This window comes from Puma concolor, chromosome A2, assembly GCF_028749965.1.
Source record: "Puma concolor isolate L17-30 chromosome A2, mPumCon1.1.hap2, whole genome shotgun sequence".
Classification (NCBI taxonomy): Eukaryota; Metazoa; Chordata; class Mammalia; order Carnivora; family Felidae; genus Puma; species Puma concolor.
The window spans coordinates 31,157,233-31,170,726 of record NC_141668.1 but is presented as its reverse complement, the minus strand read 5'-3'; the positions used below and the strand labels follow the sequence as shown (position 1 = coordinate 31,170,726).

General features: G+C 38.3%; 1 protein-coding gene across 6 annotated transcripts in view; it reads left to right on the top strand.

The window, feature by feature from the left end:
- The window catches only part of CPED1 (cadherin like and PC-esterase domain containing 1), a 278,325-nt gene that overhangs the window by 21,232 nt on the left and 243,599 nt on the right, over nt 1-13,494 (top strand). For all 6 annotated transcript variants that reach the window (XM_086691526.1, XM_086691507.1, XM_086691516.1 and 3 more), the window contains exon 2: nt 6,943-7,126. In XM_086691526.1, coding sequence (XP_086547652.1) covers nt 6,943-7,126 — 184 coding nt within the window. The remainder of the gene's footprint in view (nt 1-6,942; nt 7,127-13,494) is intronic.

The window sequence follows — 13,494 nt, the reverse complement described above, 5'->3', positions numbered from 1 at the left end:
TCTCCCTCTAAGAATTATCTTTCTTCTCTCATTTGCTTTCACACACAACATTCGTAATACATGCGAGTAACAGCATCTAAAAGAGCACCTCAGTCATTCTTTAACACTTTACCCAGACCAGAGATTTTTTCTCTACAGGTACTTACCTTGCATGATTCACTAATTGTTTATCACTCCTTCCACTAAAAAGTGAGTTCAGGGACACCTGAGTGGCTCAGTTGGTTGAGTGCCTGACGTCGGCTCAGGTCATGATCTCACAGCTCATGAGTTTGAGGCCCACATCGGGCTAAGAGCCCACTTCGGATCCTCTGCTCCCCTCTCTCTCTGCCTCTCCCCCACTCACGCTCTCTCTGTCTCTCCCTCTTTCTCTCTCTCTCAAAAAAATAAATAAACATTAAAAAAATTTAAAAATGTGAACTCAGTGAGGGATAGAGCTTTGTCAAGTTTCTTCACTGTTATGTTGCTCAGAGCCTAGAACTATGCCTATCATATAGAAAGCGTTCAAAAATATTAAATGGGTAAGTGGATGAATGAGTGTGAGTGAGTGAATAAACATTGAGAAAGAGCCAAAAGGGAAGAGATATTAAGGATCCAGGAGAAGGAGAAAAGATGGATGAAATTCTCAGGGATTTGAGGGTAGAAATTGGAAGGAGGTTTGTTGCCTAGAGGAAGGGGGTTTGTGGAATCTGGAGAATAATCAGAGCAATTAGCCATGGATAAGGGAGGACAGGTTTCTCGTGTGGAAGTCAGAAGAAAAGAGGAAATGTTAGTCGTGCTGATAGGCTATGCGTTTGACAAAACAGAGGCTATTTAATTAAATCAGTGTGTTTCCTTCTAGCAGTGGAAATTTCACTGTGAATGGGAGGCAGTTTTCTGTAGAAATAAGAAGGTAGCTGGAGAATAGGAAAGTTAGTCACTATGGAGAATGTGAGAGAGAATTGAGCAGTGAAGAGCATAGCGGGATGGTCTGGGGGCCCTGAAGACGGAACTGGTTTTGCCAACCAGAATCTGTCCACTGGACACTTCTCTCCAGCAGCTCTCAGCAACCCAGCCCGGGTGCAGGACAGGCAGGCTGCTGAGATCTTTGGGTCTCAGAGTTTCCACGGCACCCTAGTCCTCTCAGCTTACGCGGCATGTCATAATTATTGTAACTAGTTGTTTATGTCTGCTTTCCTTGATGGGCTGTCAGCTCTGTGGGGGCCAAGACTTGTCTGGCTTTTTAACCGCCATGTCCCCAACTCTTCCATGCTTGAAGCTTTGCCATGTGAATGTGACGCACGTCCAGTGGAGCAAGGGGATAATTTCATATTCTGGGTAGGGAGTTGTTGGAGTGTTGGACCAGGGGATCCAGGCTGCACAGAAAGAAGGTAAAAAAGAGGCTAGTAGAAAGTTGGCATGAGCAGGAAAGACCAGTGTTGAAGAACTGATATGTTGAGAATAAATGAGATGGAAATACTTGAATGTGATCAGAGAATGGAATATCTCATTTTATACGTTCAGAGGTGGGGGTGTTTGGGGACCATAAAGTCCAAGATTATGGCCATTCGAGCGGCCACTGTAGTAAAGTGGAGGAGACAGGCATTAGGGATGAGGAAGTCATAGATATTTCACGGCTTGAGATGCAAATATCAAAGCTTCCACTGAGAAGTTTCTAGTGTATATTTTCACCTCATAGTAAAATAATTAAAAGGCATGCATGTGTTTACAAACAATGAACTCATACGTAGCATTCATGCATTCATTCATTTCCTCATTCATCCATCCATTCCCTTTTACTGGAAACTGGTAGTAAGCTGTATGTGCAATGGTTAAAAGAAGACACATTTAGGCTTTCAGGAAACATGAAAATTTGTATAAAGGTCAGACACTAAACAAGTAATAATATGTTACTATAAATTGTGAAGCGTGCCAAAGGGAAAGATAGATTGAGAGATAGGTGATGATGGGTTTTGGGAATAGCTGTTTAAGTAGGTGCCATTTTACCAAAGCTATATTGAGGATACACCTTTTTTATATTGAAGCCTTACTGCTTTTGTTTCTCTGTCATTGTTTAAAACTTACATAGAGGCACAGATGAGCAAACTTGCTTTTCACTGGATGTTCTTGGGATAGTCAGTAGCCCCAAGGCACAGTTTGCCAGTGTAGTCAGAAGGCCCTCAGTGTCATGGAGTAGGTCTGAGAATTGTGTGTTTACTCCATGATGGGCTTGAGATTCAGTTGAATCAGTTGTGAGATAAAGGCAGACTTAACTAAACGTTCATTTATGGAGGAAATTTCTCGTGAGGCTCTGTTTGCATATCCGGGAAACCTGTGGTTCCTACACTGTCCTGCAATTATAAATAATTTCTAAGCAGAAAATGTAGAGGACCTGCATCCAAGAAACTCAGTTTTATCTCTTGAATTCTCTAAAATAAGTGTAAATTTCACCAATGAGTAAAAAAAATCCCTATTTTATTCTTATAGTGGAAAAATTAAAGCATAATTCACTATGATAGATTCCGCAATATTTCTAAAATGTCAAAGATCGAGACCAGCAAGGCAATTTTACTTTTAGTTATATATAACATACATCCAAGGTCTACTATATGATTTGTATTAGAGCATCAAAAGGTGTCATAAATACATGGCTACTTTAATAAATCTAGAAAAAAACTCTGTCATGTGGAAAAAAACAAGTTTTATTTTTCATCCCTTCTATATTTTAAAGAGCTGCATTTCTTGCTTTTTGTGTTAAGTCCTGGTGAAGATTTTTTAATACTATAAGTAACTGAGAAACATGGTACTTTAATAATACAGCTCTTTATTTGATTTTTTTTTGCTGCAAATTCATTACTTTGCTCAAACATTTAATTCTATTTTTGTCATTCTTGCTCCTATTTGAAATTCTGCTGAAATAAATTTCTTAATACAAATGTTTACCACTTTTGTATTCCCAATCTTCCATGGTAGTATTTATAACCCAGACTTTTACACATTGAAGAAAAAGATGTTTGTATTCATTCATTCAAAGAATATTTATTATGTGCCCATTATGTGCCCAGTGGTATTCTTAGGTAGGGGAAACAAAAGTCAACAAAATAGAAAAAATATATGCTTTTATTTACCTCTTTTTATGGTTTGGGGAGACAGACAATAAACACAGTAAGTAAATAAGATCTATTTTTACATTAAAAGGTGATGAGTCATATAGAGAAAAACATACATCAAGATATATGGATGCATATAGCTTATTGCAGAAATGGTTTTTATGACAGAGACAAAACTATATTAATTGAAAAGCTGAGAGAATTATTAAGGGAGGGGTGCCTGTGTGGTTCAATTGGTTAAGTGTCTGGCTCTTGATTTCAGCTCAGGTCATGATCCCAGGGTTGTGGGATCAAGCCCTGCATTGGGCTCTGCAACTGAGTGTGGATTCTCTCTCTCTCTCTCCCTTTGCTTCTCTCTCTCTCTCTCTCTGTGTGTGTGTCTCTCTCTCTCTCATTGAGAAAAGAAAGAGTTCTTAGTGGAAAAGCAGAATTAAAATATAATACTACTCAGTTTAATCATATATAGTTAACATCGTTTATTAATGGGACACTGTGTTGGATACCTTTAGATACCAAATTCATTTAATTCCTCCTACAACTTCATGAGGTAGGATTTGTTATTTCAACTATACGTATGAGAAAACTCTGATGTAGAGAGATAAAACAACTCTCCCCAGTGGATGAAGCAAGGTGGACTCTGAATTTAAATCCAGATTTCTGATCCCCACTCCTCTCCTGTTCATCCTCCACATTGCTGCATCTAACACTCCAGGTCGTTTATTACAACACTCTGTCCTTTGCTTTATTTAAGGTGGTATAAAAGTTTCAGATGTTGAAGTTTTTCCAATAAAAATAATAAGTGTTTAGTTTTAAAATAACTTTCACGTAGTCTGGCAAAGTGATTTCTGAGGGACAGTTTTTCAGATCTTTCCAGAAGGGAGAGGGGGAAGTGACTTGGGAGCTCAGAGTGTCAACATCCAGTAACATTCATTCTTTCCTAAGTCTTCTCAGAAGGCCTGCGAGTCTCAAGTTTAGTTGCGGTAGTGGTGGCTAGGTTAAATTCTTTCACTAAAAATATATCTTCAGAATTGTAGGAGTAATCAAGAGCTCTCAGTTCCCAAAGTGCTTCTCTTGGCATTTGATAATCCTGCATTTGCTGGTGTGGTTGACATAATTGTTCACGTAGTTTTTATTTCGCATATGCAGTGTGTGCACCTGTCATTGGACCAGCTAAAAGCGTTCTTGCCCCTTGGTATTGGGCCATTTTGCTGATACAGTCTGTTATAAATATGACAAGGACAGGAGCAGTTTGTATTACAGGGTAATACAACATAATTTGACTGACAAGCTCGCTTCCTATTATTCTCTGTAGTCTGAGATGTGAGCGAAAATGTCAGTCTATGCTATAAAGGTTATTATAGAATATGGCCACTTATTATACTTTATTTAAAATATATTTTTGTAAGATATACTGGCAAGAGCCACATGGCTGTGGCTTAACCTGATCCTGGTCGGGGGGGGGGGGTGGGGGAAGGGAGGGGTGTATCTTTCAAAATAATAATAACGTCAAGTTTGAAAATACACTCACCTCATGTGAAATCACTGCTCTACTTGAGCCAGCTGTAATAGAGAGGAGCATCCTGTGATTACGAAAGAAAATAATGTGAGAAGGGAATTCTGGGCACTCTGCATTCTGCTTGAGTGACAACGATATATTTGGAAGCATCTGTCTTCCCCTTGCACCTAGATGCATGTTTGTTTATTTTGGCCTCCTGTGGGATACTGGTTCCTTCTAACTCCTGTGGACAAAGGCTCAACTGTTTTTGGCTTCAAAGACTCCTTCTAATAAGTTTACCATGACAAACAATGATATTGGCTGGGGAATCGTGTCCCAATAGGCAGCTAAATTTTTGAGTTTAAATAGTTTCATTATCAAGAAAACACAATATCCTTTAACAAGGGAAAGTATCTAATCAATCATGTTTGCCCAAAGTACCATGCAGGGGAGGTGTGCTTAGCTAGTTTCTGTTCCTTTCTATGAAATCCACTACACAAGTATTCAAAGCTTATGTTACTATGTGCCAGGCAGAGCTCAGATTCAGAAAGTTTTTCTGATTCTTTGTTTTTTATATTATTATTTAAAAAACACATAGATGGTCTTTCTATGTGTATAGTATACCATGCACAGTTCTAAGCCAGTCACAAACATTAACCCTTTAGTTCTCACAGCGCCCTTAGGAGGAAGGTATTGTCCAAGGTCACACAAATAGTTCTGGCAGAACCAGGGGATTCAAACCCAGCAGTCTCTCCAGAGTTTGTGTTTTTCTGCACGTCATCGTGCTTTGTCAATCCATTTACAGGTGGAGATAATTCGTATGCAGTGAAAAATAGGATATAGTTCCTGCCCTCGGAGAGTTTACAACCTAAATCTGTTTCCTCTTTCTTTCCATATGTATCTTCATACATATCTTCAAAGATCTTGATAGACCACTATGGCTCATTAATTTCATAGATATCTTCATTTATTAAACACGTCCTGTGTGTACATGCATACTGCCTGTAATGAGCTCACATCAGGGAGAGATGCACATTTCCTTTCCTAAGTGCTAATAAAAGGGTGTATTTCAATGAAAACTTTCCAAAAGAGGTGATGTTTGATTCAGAGTTAGCCAGATGGACAAATGGAGAGAGAAAAAGGAATTTAAGTAGAAGACACAGGTATGTGTATGAAGGAACAGGGTGGGATCAGGAATGGAAATAATTAACAGTGTGATATGAACAGAGAAGAAAGACAGGGCTTAAGTTTGAATGACCTTGTGTTCCTTGATGAAGATTTGGAGTTGATTCTATCATTAATGGGAAATAATAAAGAACTTTAAGTAGTGAAGAGGCATGTGGTACATACTTTTAGATCCATAAAGCGGACAGTTCGACTCAGAGGTGTCGCTAAACGTAGTTTGGATTCCCAATTTTGTTTTTTATCTCTTCTCCCTCATCTTCCTTCTCCAATTCCTTCGTCTCCTCTTCTTCAGTCTCTCCCAGGTTTTGCTCAAACCCCCATCCAATCTCACTGCTCCTTCCGGTAACAAGAAAATGTCTACTTTATCCAGTTTTAATCTCAGGTTTTCAGGAAAATATCCAATGTCTACAATTACACCTTATCATGAACTCAAATATCAGCATTCTTTCTACTTTGTCAATTGGAAAATTCCCTTTTGTTAATGGAATTTCAAACACTGTCGTGAGAAAGAGGAATATCTATGTGGGCGATCAATAAACTGTGGAAGGAAGAACCTGAAATTATGATGCTCTAGATCTTGGGCAGAGACCCAGCCTGCCACCCTGAGATGCATTCCAATTTTGCTGTGTTCTGATTGAGAGGAGAAGCAGCACTGTGTATCTCCAGAGGGCTCTGAAATTGCTTCTCAGGTCTCCCCGTTCCTAACCGTGTCCTTCCAGCACAAAATCCATCCTCTCGGAGTCTGTTTCCTCTCCCATGTTTACTTAAAAAGCACTGTTAGAAGATAATGCAGCTGGAAGTATTTTATACAAGCACAATGCAGATGAAAGGCATTGCTATTAATTTATATTTTCAGCTAGAGTTGAGTTCTGTATTTCTATGCAACAGTATTCCTCCAGGACCTCTATATTTTAATGGCCTAAAATTTTCATCTCTCTGTAATAGAGAGAAAAATTCAATTCACCTTCCGTTCTTGCCTATGAGGTCACTTTTGCCCTTGCCAGCCTTTCAGAGAATTTGTCTTTCATTTCCAGAGAACAACTTGAAGGGTAACTTTCTGAATGGCCCTTGATTTGCATTAATGATGTCCTTCAAGGCAAAGTGTGCTACTTTTTCCTCTTGAATTTTTATGCCTCCTTTCTTTCTTTTTCTTCTTCTTCTTTTTTTTTTTTTTAGATTGAGAAATCGATAAAGATACACTTTGGGAGCCATGACAGAAGGGCCGTCCTCTACAGGCCTCCTTCCTACAGCAAAATGGAGTTTCAGCTCCATCAGCACGTCCTCACTCAGCATCGCTACTCGGTCGTCATCGCTGAAGAAAGGCTTGGTGCTGGTCTTGGGCCGGGGCTGCTAGAAAAAGGTCAGAATAAGAAGTAAACGCCATAGCTGCTTGACATACAATGCTAAACAATTTTTAGAATGTGCTACTATCTCCCCCTAAAGAAATTTATAAAAACAAAATTTTACCCATGATCCACTTTCTTGCATCAAAGAAAATTTGGCTCCTTTTTTACTTCCTCTCAATTTTTCTTTAGCTCTATTTCTTTATTCCTGAAATTACTTTGTTTATATTTTTGTAGCATTTTGGAGTTGCATAGTTCATATTTAAATGCTACATAAAAAATGTTTATGTTTATGAGCCTGAATACATGTTCTGCCCAGCACCAAACTGCTCCATATTTTAAGAAAATTGCCACTTCATCTGACTGCAAGTAGAATGTGCTGGAAATTGTTTTGAGAAGCCGGCTTAAATGTGATTCACAGATTGGCTCTAAAATGGGGAAAAAGTATGGATATTCATCACAGACACTATTACTAGTCAAGTACTTTTATTTCTATCATTTGAAATGAGAAATAAGAGACAAGTTTTTAAACAAGGTATTTGAAAAGAAAGTTGAGCAGATGATGAGGGTCAAAAAGGGCAATGAGAATAACAACTAGCGATTCCTGAGCAACTAACCACGTGACAGACACACTCCACCTTGCTCTTTAAAGTGCAAACTTATGCCAATGAATGAATGAGGTTGGGGAGACCTTTAGCCACAATTACCCTTCACCAGGTTCACTTTTACCACACTGGTAGTAAAGCTATAAGCTACCTAGCTAGCAAAGCTTTTGAAGGATAGGACCCCAAAAGATAGACTTGGGTGAAAAGAAACATCCTAAAAATGTACAGAGTATGGGCTGTTAGGACAGGTCTTCAGGAATGCCATTTGCTCATCCCTGCCCCACTGTGAGTAGTATGGAAGTCTAGAGCCTTGTGCTTCTGGAAGCAAATGAGAAAAACAAAAAGGAAGGTAAAAGCTCTGGAATGTCAAAGAGTGCTGAAAACAAATCTTACAAACGTCATTGCAGTTGGTTCTGTTAAGGACCAACCGAAAGTTCTGGAACATCCATAAATGATATTTGTCAGAAAAACATTTATCAATGTTAAGGAAAGATATAGAATGTATAGCCTCCTTCTCATCCCCAAAAACCTTTTAGTTAATTTTTTAAAAAAAGCTTATTTATTTATTTTGAGAGAGAGAGACACACACACACAGAGTGTGAGCAGGGGAGGGGCAGAGAGAGAGAGAGAATCCCAAGCTGGCTCTGCACTGTCAGCGTGGGGCTCGAACTCAAGAACCTCAAAATCATGACCTGAGCCCAAACCAAGAGTCGGATGCTTAACCGACTGAGCCACCCAGGCACCCTCTACCTTCATAAAACATTTTAGCCCATCATTGACCTAGGTGATTGAATGTATAACCACCACATATGTGCCATGTGAAAACATCAGCCATGATTACACAGCACTGTTGTGTGAAATGCCTGTTTCTCGACCTCCTTGGTACCGCTACTGACTGAGTATGTGGACGACCTGGATTCTCTGTGCATTTCAACTTCAGTTCAGTTTCAATTTTCAATTTCATCCGTTTGCAATTTAGAAAGAGTATGTCTGCTCTCTCCCTTAATGTCTGGGTCAGTTTTACAAGAAAAGGGAGAATTACTTTGAGGCTTCCAAATATCAAGAAAGTGCAAAGACAGACAGCCTGAAGGCAATGAAATCTGGCAGCCAGAGGAGCTGGTAGGCCCAGCATAAGCTAAGGAGATGGTGTCACCAGAATTTGTCAGTGTAAATACTGATTTGGCTCTCTTATTCCACCTTCCCTCCTCTTTTACAACATCCTTTTCCTCATTCTTTCTTGGTTTCTTCTTCTCGGTGTAATAAGATATTATTCCTGGATAAGGCCTCAGTTTCATGATTATGGAAAACTGATTTTTGGTTTTTCACTTGAGTTTGTAGTTTTCACTGTGAGAGCAACATCAAATACCTAGAAATTAAAAAAAAAGTTCTGTGACCATGATCTAACATTTCCTTGATTTTCTAACATATAGGAAACAGAATCACTTTTTTATTGAAGCTTATTTTCTATGGCCACAAATTTAAGCTGTAGATAATGTTTGAGTTGGGGTACTCATTACAAATATATTTTCTAAAGATTTGATTCTTACAAAACTCATTTCTCTTTAGTTTCACATATTCCCCTAATGCTTCTTTGCCTATATGTACAGCAGCAGAAAGTATGATGTTATACTGGCACATTTAAACTTCCTTTCTCCATGCCGAGCATCTTGGGGGGAGTGGGGGCAATTCAGAATGATCCGGAGACCTACCCCACCTATCTTTCACTTCATCATTGCAGTTTCTGCTCTTTGCTAAACTGAAATTTGAAAGTATTACATCCAAAATAAATCAGGTACTACCACAAATGTTACTAAGTGCCCAGGTGCAGATTTGACATGTTTATAAAATACATTCTTGGTTGTAGGAAAATAAATACAAAATAAATTTTCCCCTGTCTACCTATCCATTTTACCTGCCTTTCTCTCCTCTTCTGATTTGACCCCAATCACTTCTGCTGACCTCTTTCTGTGCCATCCTTTGAAGCACAGGTGGCCTCTTTCCAGCCGGGGGCTACTTTTTTTTTTTTTTTTTTTGATGTTTATTTATTTTTAAAAGAGAGTGAGACAGAGCTGAGCAGGGGAGGGGCAGAGAGAGAGAGAGAGAGACAGACAGACAGACAGACAGACAGAATCTGAAGCAGGCTCCAGGCTCTGAGCTGTTAGCACAGAGCCGGATGCGGGGCTCAAACTAACAAACCACGAGATCATGACCAGAGCTAAAGTCGGACGCTCAACCCACTGAGCCACCCAGGAGTCCCTGGGGCTCCGCTCCTTTTTTCTTTTTTAAACCTTTAAGGCCAGAAGTGGATAAAAATTAGCAAAAATAAAAGGGTCTTACCTAGGCAACATTCCACTATTAAGTATAATCTGTTTTTGTAGAGTAATATTTGGGTTTTATATTTTATTCAGTTTCCTTACTACTTAGTAAACATTTATTGAAAGGAAAAGTAAGCAATCTCAGGTTCTAAGTTACAATGTGGGCATCATGTTTTTTCCCTGGTTAATTCCATTCTAGTGACATAACAGAAGTTGGTGGCTGTATCGGGAAAGACAGGCCCTGGATATGTGACTTTAAGCAAGTTAGGTTCTTTGAGTTTTAGTTCTCTTATCTGTTAAATGCAATAATGATATTACTTCATGTTAGTATGTGGTGAGAATTTAACCACTTTGTCTGCCCCATCAGAGTTCTGGGAGGAGACAAAGTAAAGCCCAGGCAATATTTTTTATTCAGTAGTCTGGGAGTGGGGCCTAGAAATTTATATGTTAAAAACAGACACTTGTGATTCTGATATATAGTCCATTGGAGCACACCATCCTAAGGGATATACTGTTGGCTCAAAAAATAACAATCTTTAGAGTTAGTTTTGGGAATAAAACAATGCAAAAGTCTGTTTGCTATAATGCCATTGTACTACTTAAGTTTTAACTATGCCCCCCCTGGGTGGCTCTGTCAGTTCAGTGTCTGACTTCTGCTCAGGTCATGATCTCATGGTTAAGGCGTTCAAGCCCCATGTTGGGCTCTGTGCTAACAGCTCAGAGCCTGGAGCCTGCTGTAGACTCTGTCTCCCTCTCTCTCTGCCCCTCCCCAATTTGTGCTCTCTCTGTCTCTCTCAAAAATAAATAAACACATTTAAAAATTTTAAGTTTTAACTATATAGGTATTTACAAACATTTCATCTTTAAGCTGATTTTGAAACAGTAAGAGCACAATTGTCTTTACAGGTTTAAACCTACAAAACTTAGCAGCATGTAAAACATCTACTTTATGGTCCTTCAGTCCTTGCTTTGGAAAAATATATCTTATGTCCCTGTGTTTATAAGAGCATATAATTCTCCAAAGGAAAAGATAGAAGCACCAAGCAATTATTGCCCTTCCTAGTATCTAGGTACTATTTAGTAAACCAGTGATTTAGTACATGGAATAGTATAGTAGCCTAAAAGAAAGTAAATGTTTTCCAAAAGTTCTTAAACTCATTGTAACGTCCAAGTAGCATGTGGTCCCTGAGACTCTGACTCAGTAGGTTGTATCATTGGATCAGAATTATTTCTGTGTACTTGAAGAGTAGTGCATATTTAGCAGTTTTCTGTTCACTTCTGAATATACTTTGCACTTCTAAATTAGACATATTATATAGGCACATGCAAAACAAATGCCAACTGCTGTCAAAGCTGCGGAATTGGTTACTCTTATGGTTTCGCATTGCTCTTGTTTTTGTAACTTGGGTGTTTTACGTGGAATTTTTTTTGAAGAAATACAGAAAGTGCAAGACCACATTGATTTTCTTTCCAGGGGTTGGCAAACTATGGCCCACTGGCCAAATCTGGCCCAATGCTTGTTTTGCAAACAAAGCTTTATTGGAACACAGCCACACATTTGTTTTCATACTATCTTTGGCTGCTTTGTTCTGCAATGGCAGAGTTGAGTAGTTGCAACCGCGACTATATGGCTCTTAACACCTAAAACATTTATTGGGCCCTAACAGAAAAAGTTTGCTGACCTATGTATTTAGACTAATTCTATGTCACTTGATCCCCTACCAAGCTGATGGTTAAACTTTAGGACTCGGATGGTTTAGTTTTTTAACTTATACCAGACCTCATTCAAAAAGGATTTGATGGTTTACACTAAAACATATAATAATGAAATTACTAAAATGGAAATATAAAATTAGGGCTCAAACTGGATATTCCTCTTAGTGACCATAATTTAAGCTTAATTTTGGCTTGAGCCAAGAGCAACAAGGGAAAGAATAGAAATTTTACACTCAGAAAAAAGGGAACACTATGTTCCTTCCCCTAACCTTCCACATGCCCAAGTAGTATATTTAAAATAAGTTTTTTGAAGGAATTATTATGTAGACAACCCTAAGTTATATAATGGGTCAATAGCCAGAGCAACATTTGTATTGCAAATGAAGTGGATGTCATATCTTGGTTCAGATAGCAAACTTCTAACACAAGCTGAGAGTATAACGTTAACAGCATGATGTAGTGAAGGCATTTCTAAGAAGGGCTAGAGTTAATACTATGATGGTGTTTATTGGTATTTGTATTGATATTAAACTTGATAGAGTATGTTCTGGAGAATGGTATTTTAAATAATGTTGCTTCACAGCCTCCCCCAACCCCACCATAAGGATACTGTAATTTATCCAACTGTGTTCTTGAGAAGCACTATTAAAAGATATAGTTAATAGAGCGAAAGATACAGATAGATCACTACTTAATGTTGTGGAAAATATATTAGAAAAGAAAAACCCTATTTCCTTCCCTGTTTGTAATTTAATAGCTTTCCATCCTCCTATATTTTTATTTACATTCACTTGCACCCGTAAAAATGTCCAACACATCCATGTACCATTTGGAATTTAGTTGGATTTTGAAGGTTTCTTTTATAAGGGCTACTTGCCAGAAGCTGTTTCTGAGATTTGTATGGAAAAGAAACATCTGCTACAGACAAATCTTAACTTTTGTGATGGAAAGCATATTTCAAGTTTTCTTTAGTTTATTTGTATTCAAAAGATGCTATAAGGAAGTTGAGATTTAAATTACCCGTAAGTAGGAAGGGCTTAACCGCAATAATTGCTTTCTTGGAGAGGTTGTAGACTGTGGTAATTAAAAAGAATAAGCTTTGGAGTAAGATCAAACCTGGGTTGAGTTCTAGTATTTCCTTTAATGGTTATACAACCTTGGACAAGTTACTTAACCTCTGAAAGCTCTATTTTTCCCTTTGGGATTTGATTGTTTTGGATTGTTCTGTGAATGCCATGTTACAGGCACTCCAGAAATGGGAGCTAATATTGTTATTACTGTCAAGAACTAACTAACAGAAAGGAGATTATGGAGATTCCTTTCTCGGGAGATACATTTATACGAAGAATATAGGGGCGCTGCTGCTGGATATTTTGTGATAAATGAACTTAATAGGTGTTTTCAAGGCCCTCTTTATCAACTTACATGTTCCCATTGAAAGGTCTGGGCTGTAAATGCTCCTGAAATTCCAACACAGTCTCCTGGATCATTCCCTTGGAAAAGACCCCTCATTAAAAATAATAATAATAATCTGTAAGTTTCTTGAAGTCAGGGACCATGTCTGTTCCGCTTACCCCTTAAAACCATGCTCTCCATCCAGAGGCACAAAATAAATATGTACCAAATACAGTTGAATACGTGAACAAATGAAGAACAGTGTACCAGTATTTGAGCTCCTTAAATGGTCAACTACTTCAGAGAATTCACATTAAAACTTAATTGATAAACCTTTTATTTTTACATAACTTT